We start from the raw sequence: 21,436 nt of genomic DNA, 5'->3' as shown, positions 1-21,436 counted from the left end.
GGATGAGCCGGGTTAAACTCTGAAACTGTCGCATCTAGTGGATGTGACAATTCCGGGCTGGGTGAAGGTAGTTATTTTTAGACTGGGGGGGCAATAACCATGGGCCTCCCCAACCTGACATACCAGCCCCCAGATGTCCGCTTTATCTCGACTGGGTATCAAAATTGGGGGGGATCGCACACAGTTTTTAAAAATGATTTATTTATATAATTTTAAAAGAGCCACATGGGGTTCCTTGTATTTTGATACACAGGCAAGATAACATGCACAGCTGGTGCCTGCAGCCTCCAGCTGTCAGATGTATCTGCACTGGGTATCGCTATATGGGGAACCCTAGGTCATTTTTTTTAAATTATTTCTTTTTCCACTCCACAACCAATCACAGACAGTGTCACAGAGGGTGGGCAGGGGAGGCAATGACTATGCATGTGAGTTACTGAGCGGACCCGGAAGCAATGTGACAGCTGCGTGGGATACTCGGTAAGTATAATTCTCCTGTGTTAATCTCTTTTGCTTCCTTTTAACTTTTTTTATTTTTATCCCGATGGCCAAACCTGAACAGTAACATGGACTTCCCTGAAAAGTCCATGTTCGGGGCCCATGCACAGACACTAGGTGTCCAGTACAGACCCCGAACTTTATAGTTCTGGTTCGCCCATCACTAATTATGAGATAGTATGAGAAAGCCTACCAGATATCTCCCAATGTCATGTGATCCTTCTCTGCTTTGTAATGTGTAAAATGGCAGCTGCTAGTTTAGACTTTAGTGGAATTTAAAAATTAGCTTATTTATTTTTGTAAGCAATTCACCCCACTGTGTATGAGAATATTGAGTACATCTTCACTATATATCTTGATATGTGTTACCCTTATTATTTCCCATAATTGTTTCACATGAAGTTTTGTATTATTTTATATCTTCTCCCAATTTAGGTCTCTACAATATCAGATCTTCTCCGTGGAGATCTTCCACATAAAAGAATATTCCTGATTGACCCATCAAGGATGGATAGGGACAGGGATAAGGTGGTGGAGAGGATATTACACCTCACCCTAGAGATCCTCTTCCGGCTTACTGGAGAGGTGAGAGATTCTGATGATGTCACATTACATCATTCTTATTTATGGGAATAACAGATGGACAGAACTGGAGAGGTGAGGACTCTGGAAATATCTGTAGTGAGGTTTATTAATGTGTCTCTCCATATCCAGGATTACACAGTAGTGAAGAAGACCTCTAGTGATCGCTGTCAGGACCCTGTGTCTGAGGAATGGGGAAGACCCCTGAACCCAATCACGGGGCCTCCACCTCACCCCCTGATACATGAGGACATCAATGACCAGAAGATCCTAGAACTCACCTACAAGATGATTGAGCTGCTGACTGGAGAGGTGACACTGCTGGGAATGCTGGGACATTATACAGTAACGCTATGAAGGGATCGGGGGATGACGGTATCATTGTATGTGTCAGGTTCTTATAAGGTGTCAGGATGTCGCCGTCTATTTCTCCATGGAGGAGTGGGAGTATTTAGAAGGACACAAAGATCTGTACAAGGACGTCATGATGGGGGTTCCCCAGCCCCTCACATCACCAGGTAATAGACAGGACTAAATACACACGGCCTATAATTATCTGTATGTAAAGAATGAATTCAGTCCCTGTATGTGTTTCCTCCAGTTCTATCCAGTGAGAGGACAACACCAGAGAGATGTCCATGTCCTCTTCTTCCACAGGACTGTAAACAAGGAAATCCCAATGTTCCTCAGGATGATCAGGTAGATGGAGAGAAGGTGTCATGAGATCTCTCTATGATGTGTAGATGGCTGTGAAGGTCTTGTGTTCAGTCTTGTTTTATCCACCAGTATTAGAGACTGAATGGCCAATTTATTAGTGATACCGGTCCCTTTATGACTGTAGTACCTGTGTATGGAAATCAGCAACTATGGAGTTCTACAAACAATCATTCTGATGAGTAGGTCATGCACATGCAATTAACAGTGGGTGGGCTCATTCAGACAGCATTTTTTCACATGCGAATAGTACTTTTCACAAAAAACTTGTACCTTTTTATAGCATATAGGGCTGTCCACATGTCCGGTATTTTAGTGGACCCAGTAGTCAGCACTAAAACAGACACATCTGAATTTGATCAAGGTTAAAGATTAAACTTAAGAATAGGACCATGAAAAAAATTGGACAGCACTTGTGTGCCATCTGTGTGCTGTCCATTTTTCACTGACTGATAGAAGAAGCTTGAAAAACCTCCATCAGTTTTTATTTTTATTTGCATTTGAGAAACACTGATTATAAAAACTGGAGTTTAAAATTGTCTCAAAATGTAGTCGGAGGCCCTCCTCTACGTCTCTTGCTGCGTGTATTGCAATCCCTCTTTAGAATTTAGGCTAGACCTTGCACTGAATGCATAGGTGGTACCAGGGTACGAGTCTGAATATTGAATACTATTGAATATTGTCAGAGTCCCTCTTTTAGGTCTTATGCTGCTTATATTGCAAACCTCCATGGAATTCTTGCTAGGCATTGCAGTGTCTCTTCTTTATGTGTCTTCATGGCTGTATTGAAATGTCTCCTCATCATTTTAGCTAGGCCTTCCACTGAGTGTATAGAATGTACCAAGGTAGGAATCTGAATGTTTTTAAAATTGTCCCAAAAAGGTACTCATAGGCCCTCCTCTACGTCTTTTGTTAAGTGTATTGCAATCCCTCCTTCAAATTTAATCTAGGCCTTGCACTGAGTGCATACACTGTACCAGGGTAGGAGTGTGCCGCCCCGGTGTTAATCGGGCTGCTCGGATCCGGGATCGTGACTCGAGGGGGGTCCTCATCTCGATCGTCCAGTCATCCAGCATGAACAGGAACTGCGTCCGCATCCTCCTGCAGAGCCGCTCTGTCTCCTCCTCCTCGATCCAAGTAGCCGTTCCAGGAACGGAACACACAGGCGACCAGTCTCTCGGCTCTGAAATCTTGCTGCTCTTTTAGCCAGGAACTTTTGTGCGGAGTCATGGTGTCCCCGTGCCAATCCCCACCCTCACATCCTGTTACTCCCAAGGGGCGGAGCTAAGGCTTTGTGCCCTTTTACGGGGATGATGGCGCAGTTGTTGTTTTTAGGCGCCAAAATTGAGGGCAAAATGGCGGCATGGCAAATAAACAGCCACAGTTCAGATTTGGACAGTTCTGTAAGGCGCACGTCACCTGGGTTAATGGGTCCAGTCCTTATCCTGTTCGTGATGCCAGGTAAGATTCAAGGTGTGCTGCTCGGGTCCGGAATCATGGCTTGAGGGGGGTCCGGACCCAGCTTGGCGGACACTTTGATTCGTAAAAGGGGGTTAGTTACAGGGGAGAAGTTCGTGACGCCACCTGCGGGTTGCGGTAATGGGAGTACCGTCGCTGCTGGAGGGAGTACCCGGGCAGATGGTATGGTGCAGCAAGGTGTCAGTCCCTCCGCAGGTAAAGAAGGCCCAGGACTCTGGGGTTTGGTGGATTTGAGAGGACAGGGTGCAAGGATCAGGGTACTCACTGAGGGTAGTCATGGTGTTGGATGAGGTTTAGAAAGTAGACACACACACACCGTAGGTAAACCAAAGTCTCTGAGTGCCGCCGCCGCTGCACCCGGTCCCACCGGTGTCACTTTGTCCCTGAAGGTCCCCTTCCTCTGCAGGTTAATTGCCAGGACGTTTAATCGGCTCCTGACCTAGGGTCCTGTACCCCGTCGTGCTCGGTACCGGCCAGCTCTTTCGGTCCCTCTCTGGTTCCTGCAGTCCCTCCTAGACTGCGTCTGTCGCACCCCAGACCGACGTCCCTGTACCCGGTCACCAACTCCTCTGGTCCCGGACCACTGTCTGTGACCCAACTTCTGTCTTCCACTAGCTCCCCGGGAGCTAACTCTCCAGCTACTCTCACTTTTGGGGGCTGCCACTGAACTGTCTTGGTTCCCTCCCACCAGTCTGCTGACCCCTAGGTGGGGGCCCTGTTCCAGCTAGACCAACTCACTGGTGTGTCTGACAGGTCATGATGTGAGGTGTTAATTGGGGTTTGTGGTGCTGATGGAGGTGACACCGGTTTCTGGGAACTTGGAACCATGGAGGGTAGGCCCTGCACCCTGGGGAAAGGATGCAGTTCCCTGTAGCACCGTGATGTATTCAGGGGCGCTACAGAGTTAAAAGTGCTATCCCTTGATAAATTCCTACCTGTCAGCGGAGGTTTCACCCGAAATTATTTGGTTCTCCCACTCCACATTGGCTGACCCAAAGTACACCGTCACAGAGAAACCACCACATTAACTCTATAAAGTGTTCAGTGCAGTACTGTACAATGCACTCATAAAATGTCATATCCACACCCAAACTCCCTGAGGCCTGTGCCACACATCCGTGCTGCCGGCACGTGTTTGTCATTTTTTACACGTACCGGCGGCACGGAGACACTTTAACCAATGCTACCCTATTGTAGCAGGCACACACACGTAAAACCACACGGAACGTGTGTCCGTGTGCGTTTGTACGTGTGTGCGATTTTCAAAGCGCTGACATGTCAGTGTTTTCTCCGGCAGCACGGGTGTTACACGGCCCGCACCCGTACCACACGGGTGTAGTGTGGATGCGGTCCCGTGTGACACGCGCCGGAGAAAACACACATGTCAGTGAAAAAAAAAAAAAACATTAACTCACCTTCTCCAGCCCTCCTGTCTCTGCCGCTGCTGCCTCTTGCTGCCGACCGCCGCTCATTATTCTCATTGAATATTCACTTCACAGCCTGGCAGCAGCAGCAGCGGAGAGACGGGAGGGCTGGAGCCTGAGGATCAGCACCACGGACAGCAGCGCGGACATCAGGAAGGACCAGGTGAGTATAATAATTACCGATTCTACGTGTGCTATCGCGGATAGCACACGTAGAACACACGTGTCACGCACGTACCAGAGACACGTACTTACCTGCACACAACACGCAGGGAAAATACGTGTCTCTCGGCACGTGCGTGAAATTCACGTGAGTGTGGCAGAGGCCTGAAACAAAAATTGTGTACTCAATATATTTATATTTATCAAGTCATATGGGGTTGAGATATCAAATAAATCTGATTTAGAGATATGAAAATGCATATAGCATGCCAAAATGAAGCCATATAATGCAATCCTCTTTATTAGCCTTAAGTGATGAATGGTGGACATTAATTTAATGCGTTCACTCCTATAATCCTCAGTTTGATCTTAGAAGTATCTGAACACTAGTACATTAATATTTGTTTACTAGAAACATTAAGCTTAAGGTGCTTTCACTTAACTTAGGACCTCAGTTTATTGGTCCATTCAGGATAACTGCTGTCATTAATCCACTGGCTTTTCACCCAGCGTTACCGGCAACCTGTCTTAGTAGATGAGTCATTGGAATTTCAGAAGTCTAAGATCTCGTTTTGTTCACTGATTTTTACAGTACCTGGTTCATTGGAAAGGTTATCGTCCCGAGGAGAAGACTTGGGTTCCAGCCTCAGATATCCATGCGGAACGTCTGGTTAGGGCAGTTCATCACCTCCATCTGGAGAGACCAGGGCCTGAGAGTGCAGAGGCCCTTCTTAGAGGGATGGGTACTGTCACACGGAGTTTTGCGCAAAACTCACCGACTGTCATGACGGCGTCAGGCTCTGTTTACATTGCAGAGTCTGACGCTCTGTCCAATGGTTTCTCTGTTGTTCCTGATCAACACAGGCAGATCCGGGCATTGACCTACTGTCTGCTCATTCATAGACTCACTAACAAATGTTAACATCTGCTAGCCTGCTCGTTAGGCTTCTTTGATCAGATGTTGTAAGGAAGCCAATCACTTCTGCTCCTCTCATTTTTAGGTTGGAGGAAATCTTCTACCTTCTGGAGAGAGAGTAGCTTGTGCTTGGTGTTGTTGTGGAGTTAGCTGTTGTCTTGTTGTTTCCAACCTCCTCTTGTTTTCCTCCTAATCACATATTGTCTTATACCTTTGTGCATGCGTGCTGTGTGACAGAGTTTTGGTTTCCCCTGTCTGTGAGTTAAATCACACTCCTATCCCGGGTCCCCGGGTATAAGATCAGGGCTAGTCAGGAGCAGGGCAAGGAAGGGGACTCAGGCATCCTCACCATTAGGGGTATCTCTGAGAATAAGGATAGCACAGGGCCCCTTAGTCTGAGGGTTAGCTTAGGAGCCTCGGTTTCCCGCAATTCCCATAGTCTGCGTGACAGTTCATAAAAAGTGGCATAATACTTTGACAACATTGTTCCCAGCAGCGACCTGGGAGTCAAAAATGCCTCCAGGCGTCTTCCCCATTCTGTTCCCATTCCATTTGAGCATTAATTCGATCTATTTAAGCGATTTTCTTGCCCCCCCAGAAAGCTTGGGAGGGCAAAATGCTTGTGCCTGACTTTTCCATTGACTTCCATTGTACTTGCAAGAAGAGCACCCGAGTATTCCAATTTACTCAATTTGAGTATCGAGTACCTGAGTATTTTAGTGCTCGCTCATCACTCATCACTAATAATAGGGCTTAGATATTTTCCAAACAAATAGGTTGTAAATAACACAGATATGCAAAATTTGGGTTTAATAAGTTTATAAAAAGCAAGGTATGCTATGATTGTATGCTATGTACACCACACTCTTTGGATGCTGGGTTAAGAAAATATTCTGTGCCCATAGTAGCCAATCGCAGCAAAGTGTTTATTAATTTATGTCTAATTATACCAAAATTATCCACTAGAGGTCATGAAAAAGGGGTCAAAGTATGGTGGAAGAAAAAGCCCATGGAATCAATGTTTGTGGAAACGTTTACGTGATGGAATTTTTTCGATAGTTTTACTGAGTTAGGCAATCTCCTCTTAATTTTCAAACCATCTAACCCTTGCAGACCTGTGTAATCTAGAGATACATAATGTATAAATGCTTGAGAAGAGTTTCACTTGATGGAATGAGCTATCTAATTAACATCAACTGTGAGATGTTATTGGCCGAAATATAGATTCCATTATGACCTAACAAATTTCTGATTTCCTGAAGGCCAATGAAGGTCCCACACGCTACTAGATCGGTATTTCTAATAAAGTGACCATTCAGTGTATGTTTTATACTTAGTGGATAAAGCTCATCACAGATATAGATGTTTGGATCTACTCATAATTTTCTGGTTATGGAGACTGCTGGCTAGTATTGGGAGCCGATAGTTTGGATTTATTCAGGAGACCTGCAGCTATTTGATAACTACTGCTGTTGTTTGTCATCTTTTCTGTTCTTCATAATAATTTCACACAACTTCTCCATCTGTCTATGCTTTTTACAATTTTTGCTTTAGGATAAAGATCTGACCCATATTAATACTACAGAGACATATGTGAGGGGTGACGAGCCGTGTACAGAGGAGATTCCTACAGATAACCGCACAGGTGAGTAGTAACCGCTAAATGCCGAGAAGTCAGAGTTTATTTCCTCGGTGGCAGCTACAATTATTATGTGTTGATTTTAGGGTATATTCACGCAGACTATTTAAAGGGGGTAGCATTTTATTTTTTTTTTTTTAAACATAATACTAAATGTAACGTTTTACGTCACTGATTTACTAGTCCAATTTACCAACCATACATGCCGCAACAATACTGTTGAGAATTGCTGCAGCTTCCCTTAAATGCATATACCTACCAAAGTAATATTTTGGATATAGCTTTAGTGTGTAATAGTGTTTAAAATAAGAAAAAATAATAATTTAAAAACAATTATGCAGACTTTTTACTTTTGCGCATACATGTGTTATTAGTACAATTTTGCAACAGTAAACCCCAAAAGTATGCAATAAGCTGTTGGCTCAATTAGAACCTGGCCTTTTGTTGTTACATCATTCTTTTCCAAGAGAGGGTATTCATGCTATTAACGAAAAATAAATGACACTAAATTGAGATTTAACTGTGCTGGTTTGTTACCAGTTTAATATGGCAAATTGGAGACATGAACATGCTACACCGATACTAGCGAGCTAGTGTTGCATTAGCCTTGTTGGCCATCACGTGTGCCGTACCTAGCATTTCTGGTTGATTAAAAGAATGCTGTATATAAGAGCTCACTGGTGGTGGTTGCAGCTTATAGTCACCAAAACTGGTGACAGGTTCCCTTTAACCTGAATAAAAGGTTAAGTAAAAGTCCGCAGGTTGACTTTTATTTGACTTTCAGTTTACAGCTTATGGACTAGAAGTGATCACAAATAGAACCAGGTCATACACAGAAATCGAGCCATCTAAGCAAGGGAAAACAAGTAACGAGCAAGTTACTTCTTGCAGGAGTTTTAGACCCAGTAAGGCAGGGGTCTCAAACTCGGCTGGGTGTATGGGCCGAACACAGAAAAAAAATAATTTGAGAGGCCGCATTCTTTTGAGGACAAAGTGACATTGGTAGTGGTACCAGTTTTTTTCTCTCTGTACACCCTTGGATCACTGTTTTTGAACACTTTTCATTTGTCTATTATAACAAATGTGTACCTTTTTTGTGTATATATGTATGTGTGTATATATATATATATATATATATATATATATATATATATATATATATATATATATATATATATATATATATATACACATTTTTTTACATTCTTTCCCCTTTTTGTAAGTAATGCAGTTTTACAATAAGCACTGCATAGTAATTTTTGCCAACATCTTGTAGTAATGTGCCCCATCCTGTTCCCCATTCTGTAACAATGTGCGCATCCTTGTCCCCTTGTAGCAATGTGCCCCATGCAGGTCTTCTTCTTGTATTAATGTTCCCCCATGCAGCTCCCCTTCTTGTATTAATATGCCTCCATGCAGCTCCCCTTCTTGTATTAATATGCCTCCATGCAGCTCCCCTTCTTGTAGTAATGTGCCCCATGCAGGACTCCACTCCTTCTTGTAGTAATGTGCCCATCCTGGTCCCACCTTGTAGCAATGTGCCCCATGCAGGACCCCTTCTTGTAGTAATGTGCCCCCATGCAGGTCCCGTTCTTATAATAATGTGCCCCATGCAGGTCCCCTTCTTGTGGTAATGTGTCCCATATGCAGGTCCCCTTCTTGTACTAATGTGCTTCATGCAGGTACCCTTCTTGTAGTAATGTGCACCATGCATGTCTTCTTCTTGTAGTAATCACACACACACACTCTATTGAGTCTTAGCTAGCAACACACACACTCTGCAACCTCAACAAAACACAGATACCCTGTGCAGCCTCAGCTAGCAACACACACACACACACACACACACCCTGTGCAGCCTCAGCTAACACACACACACACACCCCCTGTGCAGCCTCAGCTCTCACACACACACACACACACACACACACACCCTGTGCAGCCTCAGCTAGCAACACACACACACACACACACACACACACACACACAGTGCAGCCTCAGTTAACACACACATTCTGTTCAGCCTCAGGTAGCAACACACACACACCCTGTGCAGCCTCAGCTAACACACACACACACACACCCTGTTCAGCTTCAGCTAGCAACACACATTCACACACACACACCCTGTGCAGCCTCAGTTAACACACACATTCTGTTCAGCCTCAGCTAGCAAGACACACACACCCTGTGCAGCCTCAGCTAACACACACACACACCCTGTGCAGCCTCAGCTAACACACACACACACCCTGTTCAGCTTCAGCTAGCAACACACATTCACACACACACCCTGTGCAGCCTCAGTTAACACACACATTCTGTTCAGCCTCAGCTAGCAAGACACACACACACCCTGTGCAGCCTCAGCTAACACACACACACCCTGTGCAGCCTCAGCTAACACACACACCCTGTGCAGCCTCAGCTAACACACACACCCTGTGCAGCCTCAGCTCACACACACACCCTGTGCAGCCTCAGCTAACACACACACACACCCTGTGCAGTCTCCGCTAACACATACACCAAACACACACACACAAAAACATTCTTCTCACCTATCCTCCGTCGGCGTCACACAGGCACGTGGACCCTGTAATGATCACAGCTGCTGTCACCTCTGAACATTCTGCTGGCACGTGCAGAGCAGTTCTCACTGCACAACAGCCACTGGCCAATCACAGGCAAGCATCTGAGGATATATGCAGCAGGTGCTTGCCTCTGGTTGGCAGGCGGCAGTTATTGCGTTCTGCAGTGAGAACTTCACTGTGTGCAGCAAAGGCAAAGCTGTAAGCTGAAATAAATAGCAGGCGGCTGCGGCCCCTGCACCCGTTGCCATCGGCCCCTGCACCCGTTGCCATATTTACCGGGTCCACGGGCCTTCAAGCCGCAAGAAGCCGCATGCGGCCCACGGGCCGCGTGTTTGAGACCCCTGCAGTAAGGCATGTAAAAGACTGTTTAAATTGTCTAAAATGTAAGTATTTATCTACTTACATTTTAGACAGTTTAAACAGTCTTTTACATGCCTTACTGGGTCTAAAACAGATTAAGGAAAAATTTGTAAGTTTGGTCAAAACCAAATTGAATCAAAAAACAGACTAAACTTCTGACTGGCATTAACGTGTACCTGGAACATTCCACACACCCGTTATACAGATGGCTAGACCTTTTGGTTGGCCATCCAGGGGCTCAGATTACTAGATTCTTTGTATATACAGATGTGCATTGCTTATGTGTTGTACAGTATTATCACCAGGCTGATTATGGACTCTTTACTAGTAGCAGTTGTGAAATGAAAGCTCAGGAGGTGCCAACATAAGTGTATTACAGTAAAATCACAGCTCAACATGACATCATATAACGTTATTTTATGTGTGAATGTGTTTTATTTTTTCTATGCGTAATTCTGTATTTCATAAACCAGCGGAAATTATTGAAATTCTACTTAATGCAATCTATATTATATAATTGCCTTTTTCTGTCTGTCTGTCTGTCTGTCTTGCTCCAAAATTGTGTCCTTACGGTGACAAGCAGCGGATTGGCCGCTTGCCTCGCCTCGGCTCCGCCCCCCCGCACGGATTGGCCATTCGCCTCGCCACCACCCCCCGCACGGATTGGCCGCTCGCCCAGGCTCCGCCCCCCACACGGATTGGCCTCTCGCCCCGGCCCCCTACACGCATTGGCAACTCGGCCACGCCCCGCCCCCCTCATTCATTGCACGCTTGCTCTGGCCCCGCACGCATTCCACGAACCGATACGGAGACCCGACTCCCAGGTGAGAACAGACACACACATCAGATCACACTCACTCTCACACACACACCTCACACACACATCAGATCGCATCCACATACTCACAACATCCCAGGATATCGCTTGCTTCTCGGCGGAGATACTGTGCAGTGACCTTCCAGGACCTGCCGGAGGATCACATGGCCGGAAGCATGTGGTATCTCCGGATGTTGTGATTGTGTGAGCGCATATGTGCGATATCGTCAGTGTGTGCGTGTGAGTGTATGCGATCGGATGTGTGTGAGTGTGTTCTGATGTGTGAGTGTGTGTGTGTCAGTGTATGCGATCGGATCTGTGAGTGTCGGCAGAGGAGCACGGCGTGCAGCACAGCTGCTGGGACCGCCCACCGGTGGGCACAGGGAGAAGTGGGGTGTGTGTGTGAGTGTATGCGATCAGATGTGTGCGTGTATACTGTCTGATGTGTGACTGTGGAGCATGATGGGGGGTGCACAGCATGGGGGATGGAGCACGATGGGGAGTGCGCAGCATGGGGGATGGAGCACGATGGGGAGTGCGCAGCATGGGGGATGGAGCACGATGGGGAGTGCGCAGCATGGGGGATGGAGCACGATGGGGGGTGCGCAGCATGGGGGCTGGAGCACGATGGGGAGTGTGCAGCATGGGGGATGGAGCACGATGGGGGGTGCGCAGCATGGGGGATGGAGCACGTTTGGGAGTGCGCAGCATGGGGGATAGAGCACGTTTGGGAGTGCGCAGCATGGGGGATGGAGCACGATGGGGAATGCGCAGCATGGGGGATGGAGCACAATGGGGAGTGCGCAGCATGGGAGATGGAGCATGATGGGGGGTGCGCAGCATGGGGGATGGAGCATGATGGGGGGGTGCGCAGCATGGGGGATGGAGCACGTTTGGGAGTGCGCAGCATGGGGGATGGAGCACGTTTGGGAGTGCGCAGCATGGAGGATGGAGCACGATGGGGAGTACGCAGCATGGAGATGGAGCACAATGGGGAGTGGGGATGGAGCACGATGGGGGGTGCGCAGCATGGGGGATGGAGCACGATGGGGGGTGCGCAGCATGGGGGATGGAGCACAATGGGGAGTGGGGATGGAGCACGATGGGGGGTGCGCAGCATGGGGGATGGAGCACGATGGGGGGTGCGCAGCATGGGGGATCGAGCACGATGGGGGGTGCACACCTCCCCCCAAAACACACACACACACACTGCCACACACGCACTGCACAACACACCACACACACACACTGGGAACCACAAACACCGCCCTACACAGACACCCACACACACAGACAACGCCGCACACACACAACACCCAACACACAAACACCACGGCACACACAAATATACGCACATACCGCACAACACACACATTGCACAAAACATACCTCCCCCCAAAACACACACACACCCCACACCCACACAAACCGCGCAACACACACACACAACGCTACAGACACACAGCGCTCCACAAATAACGCAACACACAAACAACACCGCTCTCACCCCCCACCACACCCAGACAACACCCAGAACATCTACAGCCCCTACACAAACACTTGGTAACTACAGACAACAACATCTATATATATAACAAAAATCATACATTAACTACACAATACGTAAATTCTAGAATACCCGATGCGTAGAATCGGGCCACCTTCTAGTATTTTATAAACGTTCATTTCAGAAACTCTGCAAATAATCTGAGTAAAGTAATTGATCTTTTCTGAATATGACTTCACTTAAAAACCAATAGTATACACAGTTTCATCATAGGTTGGTAAGAAATAAATGAAGCAGTCTCAGAAACTGCTGTCATCGATTTCCATCAGCTCCTCACAACCATGTCTGAGCCGTAACTGATGTATTAACCTGGAAATTAACCTGGAAATTGTGGGCTTGCTGTCTTAGTCGTCCGGTGAAGCTTAGCTAGAAGCTATGTTCCGGAGAACCACGATTTTTCTATGTACTGCAATACTGTGGTTTCATAATATATAGCATAAGAGATCGGACGATCAGAGGTTCAAGATCCCTAAAGTAACTATAAAATAAAATGAAAATAATAAAAAAAAGTTTAAAAACATAAAAATTTGAATTTCTCATTCAAAATAAAGAAATGTAAAAAAAGAAAACGTTTTGGTATCATTATGTCCCAAAAAGTTGGGCCTATCAAAAAATATAATCATTGGAACTATAACTTACATGCTGATAAAAACCCTCAAAACTCCTGTTTTTTCATCACCACCTCTTACCAAAAAATATAATAAAAAGCAATGAAGACATTTAAAAAAAAAAAAAAAAAAAAGGATTAAGAGCTCACCCGCTTATGTATCCACTTTGCCGGGGAAAACTTGAACGGAGGATGCTTGGGTTAGCTGGTGCAGCTCAGCATAATGAAGATAAAACAGAAAGACCCAGCACTGACCTTCCAGTGACATAAATCATTTTTACTATTCAAAAGTCCATAAAAACCACACACCGGATAGGGAAGGGATGACAAAAACTGACGCGATTCGAGTGCATAAAGCACTTTTAGTTATACTATGGCTAGGCGTGCTTAACGCACTCGAAACGCGTCAGTTTTTATCATCCCTTCCCTATCCTGTGTGTGTTTTTTATTGACTTTTGAATAACAATGAACATATTTTATGTATCCCAAAATGGTATGAATTAAAACAAACACTCATATAGCATTATGGAAAAAAGCTACAAAAGTTATAGGTCTCAGCAAATAGAGACAGAAACATTTTTTTAACAAATGTTTTGATTTTTTCACCACTAAAATAGCAAAAAAGGGCTTGTTTAGTATCACCACAATCGTACTACCTTAAAAAATAATTTTGCCAAATCATTTTTACAATGAACAGTGTAAAAAAGGAAAACATAAAACAAAGGCAGAATTACTTTTTTCCCCCCAAAGTTTCACCACACTTGTGTTTTTTTCTCTTTTTCAATAAGTTATATGTTCAAATAGATGGTGTACTTCAAAACTATAACTCTTGCCTCAAGAAAACAAGCCCTCATATAGCTATGTTAGTTAAAAAAGAAAACAAATTATGAAAGAAAAGGAGGGAAAAAGAACAAAAGCGAAAAACTAAAAACTCATGAGTCGGAGATGGGTTGAGGTTGGTGATCTAAAGAAAGAACCTGTGATAAACCTGGCTAAAAGAGGACACCGCTGTAAAGTCTTTCTTTAATTTTCACACTGCTTACATGTTTGTGATGGAAGCCGTTGTTTCTATCACTTTTTTTTGAAATGTATAAAGGACTTTCCTTCCTCTCCTTACTTCTGCTAAATAAAATCCAAAAAATAACAGCTTCTCCTGCGTTGTTTTCTGACATGGAATGTATATTGTGGTTGGCAAATATAAGAGATTGTCATGTAATAGCACTGGTTTACAGGCAGTTTTACAATTCTCCACCAGAAAATTTACAAGAAAAGATATATACAGTTAGGTCCAGAAATATTTGGACAGTGACACAATTTTCGCGAGTTGGGCTCTGCATGCCACCACATTGGATTTGAAATGAAATATCTACAACAGAATTCAAGTGCAGATTGTAACGTTTAATTTGAAGGTTTGAACAAAAATATCTGATAGAAATTGTAGGAATTGTACACATTTCTTTACAAACACTCCACATTTTAGGAGGTCAAAAGTAATTGGACAAATAAACCAAACCCAAACAAAATATTTTTATTTTCAATATTTTGTTGCGAATCCTTTGGAGGCAATCACTGCCTTAAGTCTGGAACCCATGGACATCACCAAACGCTGGGTTTCCTCCTTCTTAATGCTTTGCCAGGCCTTTACAGCCGCAGCCTTCAGGTCTTGCTTGTTTGTGGGTCTTTCCGTCTTAAGTCTGGATTTGAGCAAGTGAAATGCATGCTCAATTGGGTTAAAATCTGGTGATTGACTTGGCCATTGCAGAATGTTTCACTTTTTTGCACTCATGAACTCCTGGGTAGCTTTGGCTGTATGCTTGGGGTCATTGTCCATCTGTACTATGAAGCGCCGTCCGATCAACTTTGCGGCATTTGGCTGAATCTGGGCTGAAAGTATATCCCGGTACACTTCAGAATTCATCCGGCTACTCTTGTCTGCTGTTATGTCATCAATAAACACAAGTGACCCAGTGCCATTGAAAGCCATGCATGCCCATGCCATCACGTTGCCTCCACCATGTTTTACAGAGGATGTGGTGTGTCTTGGATCATGTGCCGTTCCCTTTCTTCTCCAAACTTTTTTCTTCCCATCATTCTGGTACAGGTTGATCTTTGTCTCATCTGTCCATAGAATACTTTTCCAGAACTGAGCTGGCTTCATGAGGTGTTTTTCAGCAAATTTAACTCTGGCCTGTCTATTTTTGGAATTGATGAATGGTTTGCATCTAGATGTGAACCCTTTGTATTTACTTTCATGGAGTCTTCTCTTTACTGTTGACTTAGAGACAGATACACCTACTTCACTGAGAGTGTTCTGGACTTCAGTTGATGTTGTGAATGGGTTCTTCTTCACCAAAGAAAGTATGTGGCGATCATCCACCACTGTTGTCATCCGTGGACGCCCAGGCCTTTTTGAGTTCCCAAGCTCATCAGTCAATTCCTTTTTTCTCAGAATGTACCCGACTGTTGATTTTGCTACTCCAAGCATGTCTGCTATCTCTCTGATGGATTTTTTCTTTTTTTTCAGCCTCAGGATGTTCTGCTTCACCTCAATTGAGAGTTCCTTAGACCGCATGTTGTCTGGTCACAGCAACAGCTTCCAAATGCAAAACCACACACCTGTAATCAACCCCAGACTTTTTAACTACTTCATTGATTACAGGTTAACGAGGGAGACGCCTTCAGAGTTAATTGCAACCCTTAGAGTCCCTTGTCCAATTACTTTTGGTCCCTTGAAAAAGAGGAGGCTATGCATTACAGAGCTATGATTCCTAAACCCTTTCTCCGATTTGGATGTGAAAACTCTCATATTGCAGCTGGGAGTGTGCACTTTCAGCCCATATTATATATATAATTGTATTTCTGAACATGTTTTTGTAAACAGCTAAAATAACAAACCTTGTGTCACTGTCCAAACATTTCTGGACCTAACTGTATATTACCGCATAACCTTAAGTAGATGAAAAACTAAAAGCTTAACCTGGTGACCTAACTCTGTTACTGCTTACTTTAAGATCTACCATTGTCTACCATCCACCATTGTTTATTTCATCATTGAATTTTATAGCAATTTTTACAGAAATGTTTATATACAAATGTTATAAAATGTATAATATATTATTATTTCACAGTTATTGAAAAAAACATTAAATTCAGTTTTATTTTTGGCAGATGATCATTGTGCCATACCAGATACATATGAAGATCGTGCCATTACCATAAATATACCGCCAGCTCTTCACAGCAAAAATCTATCACATCCGTTTCATAAGATACTATCTTCCAATTCATTGCAGACTGTTAAGTTAAATACAAATAGTAAAATAGATGTTGAACATCAAAGAGCTAACACAAGAAAGAAATCATATCGATGGTCAGAATGGGGGAAATGTTTTACTCAGGAATCAAATCTTGTTACACAGAGCTTTAGCGAGAAAGTAAAACTTGTTAGACATCACAGAACTCATACAGGGGAGAAGCCATTTTCATGTTCAGATTGTGGAAAATTTTATAGTAATAAACCAAAACTTGTTCATCATCAGAAAAGTCACACAGGGGAGAAGCCATTTTCATGTTCAGAATGTGAGAAATGGTTTAAAAAGAAATCACATCTTGTTAAACATCAGAAAATTCACACTGGGGAGAAGTCGTTTTCTTGTTTAGAATGTGGGAAATGCTTTAAAGATAAGTCATATCTTGCTAAACATCAGAAAATTCACACAGGGGAGAAGCAGTTTTCTTGTTTAGAATGTGGAAAATATTTTCGTCAGAAAGCACATCTTATTACACATCAGAGAGTTCACACAGGGGAGAAGTTATATTCATGTTCAGAATGTGAGAAATGTTTTATACAGAAATCAGATCTTGTTATACATCAGAGAGTTCACACAGGGGAAAAGCCATTTTCATGTACAGAATGTGGGAAATGTTTTATAAAGAAAACAAGTCTTGTTACACATCTGAGAATTCACACAGGGGAAAAACCATTTTCTTGTTCAGAATGTGGGAAATGTTTTACAAAGAAATCTGTTTTTTTAAAACATCACATAAGGCACACAAGGGAGTAGAAATTCCCATGTTTAGAATGTGGGATTTTTGACATAACATATCTTGTTAAACATCAGAGAATTCACACAGTGAAGAAGCCATTTTCATGTTCAGAATGTGGGCAATGTTTTACAAAGAAAACAAATCTAGCTGCACATTTCAGAATTTACACAGGAGAATAGCCATTTTCGTGTTCAGAATGTAGAAAATGTATTTGTTAGAAAGCACATTTTGTTATACATCAGAGAACTCACACAGGGGACAAGTTAATTTCACATTCACAATGTGGAAAATGTTTTAATCTGAAGCCATATTCTTGCCCCGTAACATCTCTTCTAGACGTCCAGGAGTAACGTACATGTTCTATCTTTGCTTTATCATGGATAGAATCAATACATTTTAGATTCTATGGATCTATAATGTTTTGTGTTGTTAATTTTTGTTAATGGAAATAAAATCCAAATAACACACTTTATACTGTATCAATCATTTGTAGAAGACATTTCATATTTATATATACAGCATAACTGCATTGTAAAGGGGTTCTTCTCTCTTCCGTCCAATATGACATTGGTCGTGGAGAGACATGATGCATGATCATGACTATTACAGAGGAAGCTATCTGACGCCATCGTGGCAACCTTGTGTACATTTCAACTACACAATGATTAGTGAGGGACGGACCTAGACTGTAAAAGTCTGAAACTGTGCGGTTTCAAAAGTATCCGGGTGCCAGACCCGGGCCCAGAGTTCTCGTGGAACTCTGGCTAATGATTTGGATCTGGCAACTTGGGAAATAAAACTAAATAAATAAAGGAAAAATAAAAATAAAGCAAGCACTTCATACTTACCAAGTCTGCAGCGCGGCTGTAACTGCTTTAGGGCTGCTCCTTCTTCTTCTGGAGCCGCTAATTTACCTTCATTCACATTCACTGCCTCCCCCGCCCAATGGCAGTACTCACGTCTGTGATTGGTTACAGTCAAACAGCATTCACTTGTCTGCAGGTCACTGTAGATTGGAGAAAAAATAAATAAATAGTCATAGGGTCCCTCATATTATGGTACCCAGCACAGTTAAAGCATACGGCTACAAACTGCAGCCCCCAGCCGTACGCATATCTTGGCTATGTATCAAAATAAGAGGGACTGCATGCGGCTTTTTTATTATCTAAATAAATTTAAAAAACGGCGGGTGGTTCCCCCCCCAATTTTGATACCCAGCCATGATAAGGCCCGACATCTCAGGGCTGGTATTCTCAGACTGGAGAGACCCATGCTAAATTGGGCGCCCCAGACTAAAAATAGTAGCCTGCAGTTGCCCGGGATTGTCGCATCTATTACATGTGACAATCCCAGAACTTTACCTGGCTCATCTCAATTGCCCTAGTGCAGTGGCAATCGGGTTAATAAGGAGTTAATAACTCACAGCTGCCACTAATCCCTAGATTAGTAATGAGAGGCATCTATGAGCCCCCCACCCATTACTAATCTGAAAAGAAATAAATACAAACACTAAAAAAATCCTTTATTTGAAATAAAATGCAACACCCCCCCACCCCCCACCCACACACACACTCTTTTCACCCTTTTATTACCTTTCAAAACACCCAGGTCTGACCATAATCCAAAAGAGATCCCACGACAATTCCAGCTCTGTAACATCTGAAGTCACAGCAAGCGGCCATAGAACATGACCACCTGCTGTGAGCTTCAGGCAGAGACTGAGGCACATCGATGAGCGGTGACATCACTCAGGTTATTTGCAGTCACAGCTGAAGGTTCCCACGGTCCTCCACCTGTGATCATAGGTAATGTCATCTGAGGTGACCTCATTAAACTGAGTGACCACAGGTGAGATTACCTGCTATCACAGGTGAGGACTGTGGGAATCTCCACCTGTGACTGCAAATCATCTCAGTTATATTGCCACTCATCATGCGGCTCAGACAGTTTCTGCCTGAAGCTCACAGCGGGCGGTCACGTTCTATGGTCACTTGCTGTGACAAGGCTGGGGGACCCAATAAGCATAGGCTTCCTCAGCATGAGAATACCAGCTCAAAGCTGTCGGGCCTTATCATGGCTGGGTATCAAAATTGGGGTGGGGCTGATCCCTGCAGTCCCTAACATCCCTATATGGGTTCTTTCACTTCGTCGCCGATCACATGTCTGTCCCTGTCTTTCCCTGATCTAAGCCCTATGTAGTGCGTTGAGCAGAGGAAATGCTAGTCCTGCACTAGATTAAGGACACAGAGAGGATAAGACAGACAGGGGTAAAATATACAGCAATTATACAAAGCACTCCAAACAACAAGAGGAAATAAATGAGGCACGGACAAGAGTGGAAAAAACAAATATGACTAAGGAAGGGAAAACAACACAACTTTCACGCAGCAAATGTTCTCAGAACGCTTTCTTGGTCCACAGCTCCCCTTTAGAAGCAAGTATAGTGGAAACGATGACCAGCGATTTTACCTGTACTAGGAGGAAAGTTTTTATACTAGAGCTAATTAGCAATAGAGAACAGTTGCCCATACCTTTCATTCAGTTTCAGGCACCAGAGGATCTACTCAACTCTGGCAGCGCTGAATAAAGGAGAATCTGCACAGCCAGCAGTAGTAACCTGTCAAATGTGTATGAAGCCCTGTGCTGTGATTTCCTGACACCAGAAATCGAAGGGACCATTCTCTGTCGTGGTACCCTTGTGACAGTACCCCCTCTCCTAAGAGGGGACTCTGGACCCTCAGGAGCGGGCCAGTCTGGATGCGAGGAATGAAAAGACCGTCTTAGCCTGGTGGCATGGACATCAGATGCTGGTACCCACATTCTCTCCTCTGGACCGTAACTCCTCCAGTGTACCAAGTATTGAAGTGAATGACGTACCCAGCGGGAATCAATGATCTTGGATATCTGAAATTCTAGATTTCAATCCACAACAACCAGGGAAGGAGGTAACGGAACTAGTTCAGATGAAGCAACTTATATTTTGAGAGAACGATGAAGCACATTATGAATTTTGAATGAAGGTGCCAGTGCAAGTCGAAAAGCTACCGGATTGATAACGGCGACTATCTTATACGGCCCGATGAACCCTTACCTCACAACTTTTGAAAAAAGGAAAGAGGGCCGAAGTCTGCGGTGCCCGCAGCGCGCTGCAGCAAATTTTGACAACGCTCCTAGTCACACCAATTTGGCAGTAAGGGTCATTCAGTAGATGCCCCAGACTGTTCGTTAATAGTCATAGCAGCCAGACTTTTCTTATTTATATGTGTCACCATATAACATGTTGCTTATTCATGCCTATAAAGCCGTGTTCACACGTTGCATAAATTCTGTTTCTTTTTGTTTCTGCCACTGTCTGCACCAAGCTACACAATAACAATCTTCTCTGTTTATTCCATTTTTGCTTCATTTTTTTTGCCTTTTCTCCATTATTTAATTTCGTTTTTGGTTCAGATGTGAATCTGCGTTTTTAAGTGTTTTTATTGTACAGAGAACCTTTTTCCTGCGTTTTTTTAAGCTCCACATAGAAACCTCTAGAGAAAAAAAAATCCAAAACCGCAGAGTTCGGCGGCGTCTTCTCATGGAATCACATCCACTTTGCTTGGATAATTTAAACACAGCAGAATAAATGTGCAAAAAAACAGCAGAAAAAAAAGCAGCATTTACACTACATGTGAACACGGACTAAATGTCCAAGCAAAGTGGATGAGACGTCATGAAATCTCCGCCCCTGGTGAGTCTATAGACGCCGCTGAACTGTGCGTTTTTGGTGTTTTTTTTCGTTATAAGCTTCAGGATTCACATCTGCACCAAACATGCATCAAATAAGGGGACAATGCATATAAAATACCGTAAACACGCAATAATCAGAGAAGAATGTTATTGCGCGTGTGGTGAGGACACCTGCAGAAAAAAACGCAGCATTTACACGCCATCAAGGATACATTTTTATTACATGTTTTATGAGTTTTAATAAAGAAAAATAATAAAATTGCGCCTTTTTTTATGTTATTTACCGATCCCCATCAATAGT

General features: G+C 43.8%; 1 protein-coding gene across 1 annotated transcript in view; it reads left to right on the top strand.

Annotated features, from left to right (window-relative positions):
* LOC142312829 (uncharacterized) overlaps positions 1 to 21,436 on the top strand; it is a 177,211-nt gene that overhangs the window by 27,506 nt on the left and 128,269 nt on the right. The window contains 2 exon segments of the mRNA XM_075351815.1: positions 16,978 to 17,420; positions 17,649 to 17,726. Coding sequence (XP_075207930.1) covers positions 16,978 to 17,420; positions 17,649 to 17,726 — 521 coding nt within the window.

The sequence above is a fragment of the Anomaloglossus baeobatrachus genome, chromosome 5 (assembly GCF_048569485.1).
Source record: "Anomaloglossus baeobatrachus isolate aAnoBae1 chromosome 5, aAnoBae1.hap1, whole genome shotgun sequence".
Taxonomy (NCBI): domain Eukaryota; kingdom Metazoa; phylum Chordata; class Amphibia; order Anura; family Aromobatidae; genus Anomaloglossus; species Anomaloglossus baeobatrachus.
This window is presented reverse-complemented; position numbering and strand designations above follow the sequence as displayed.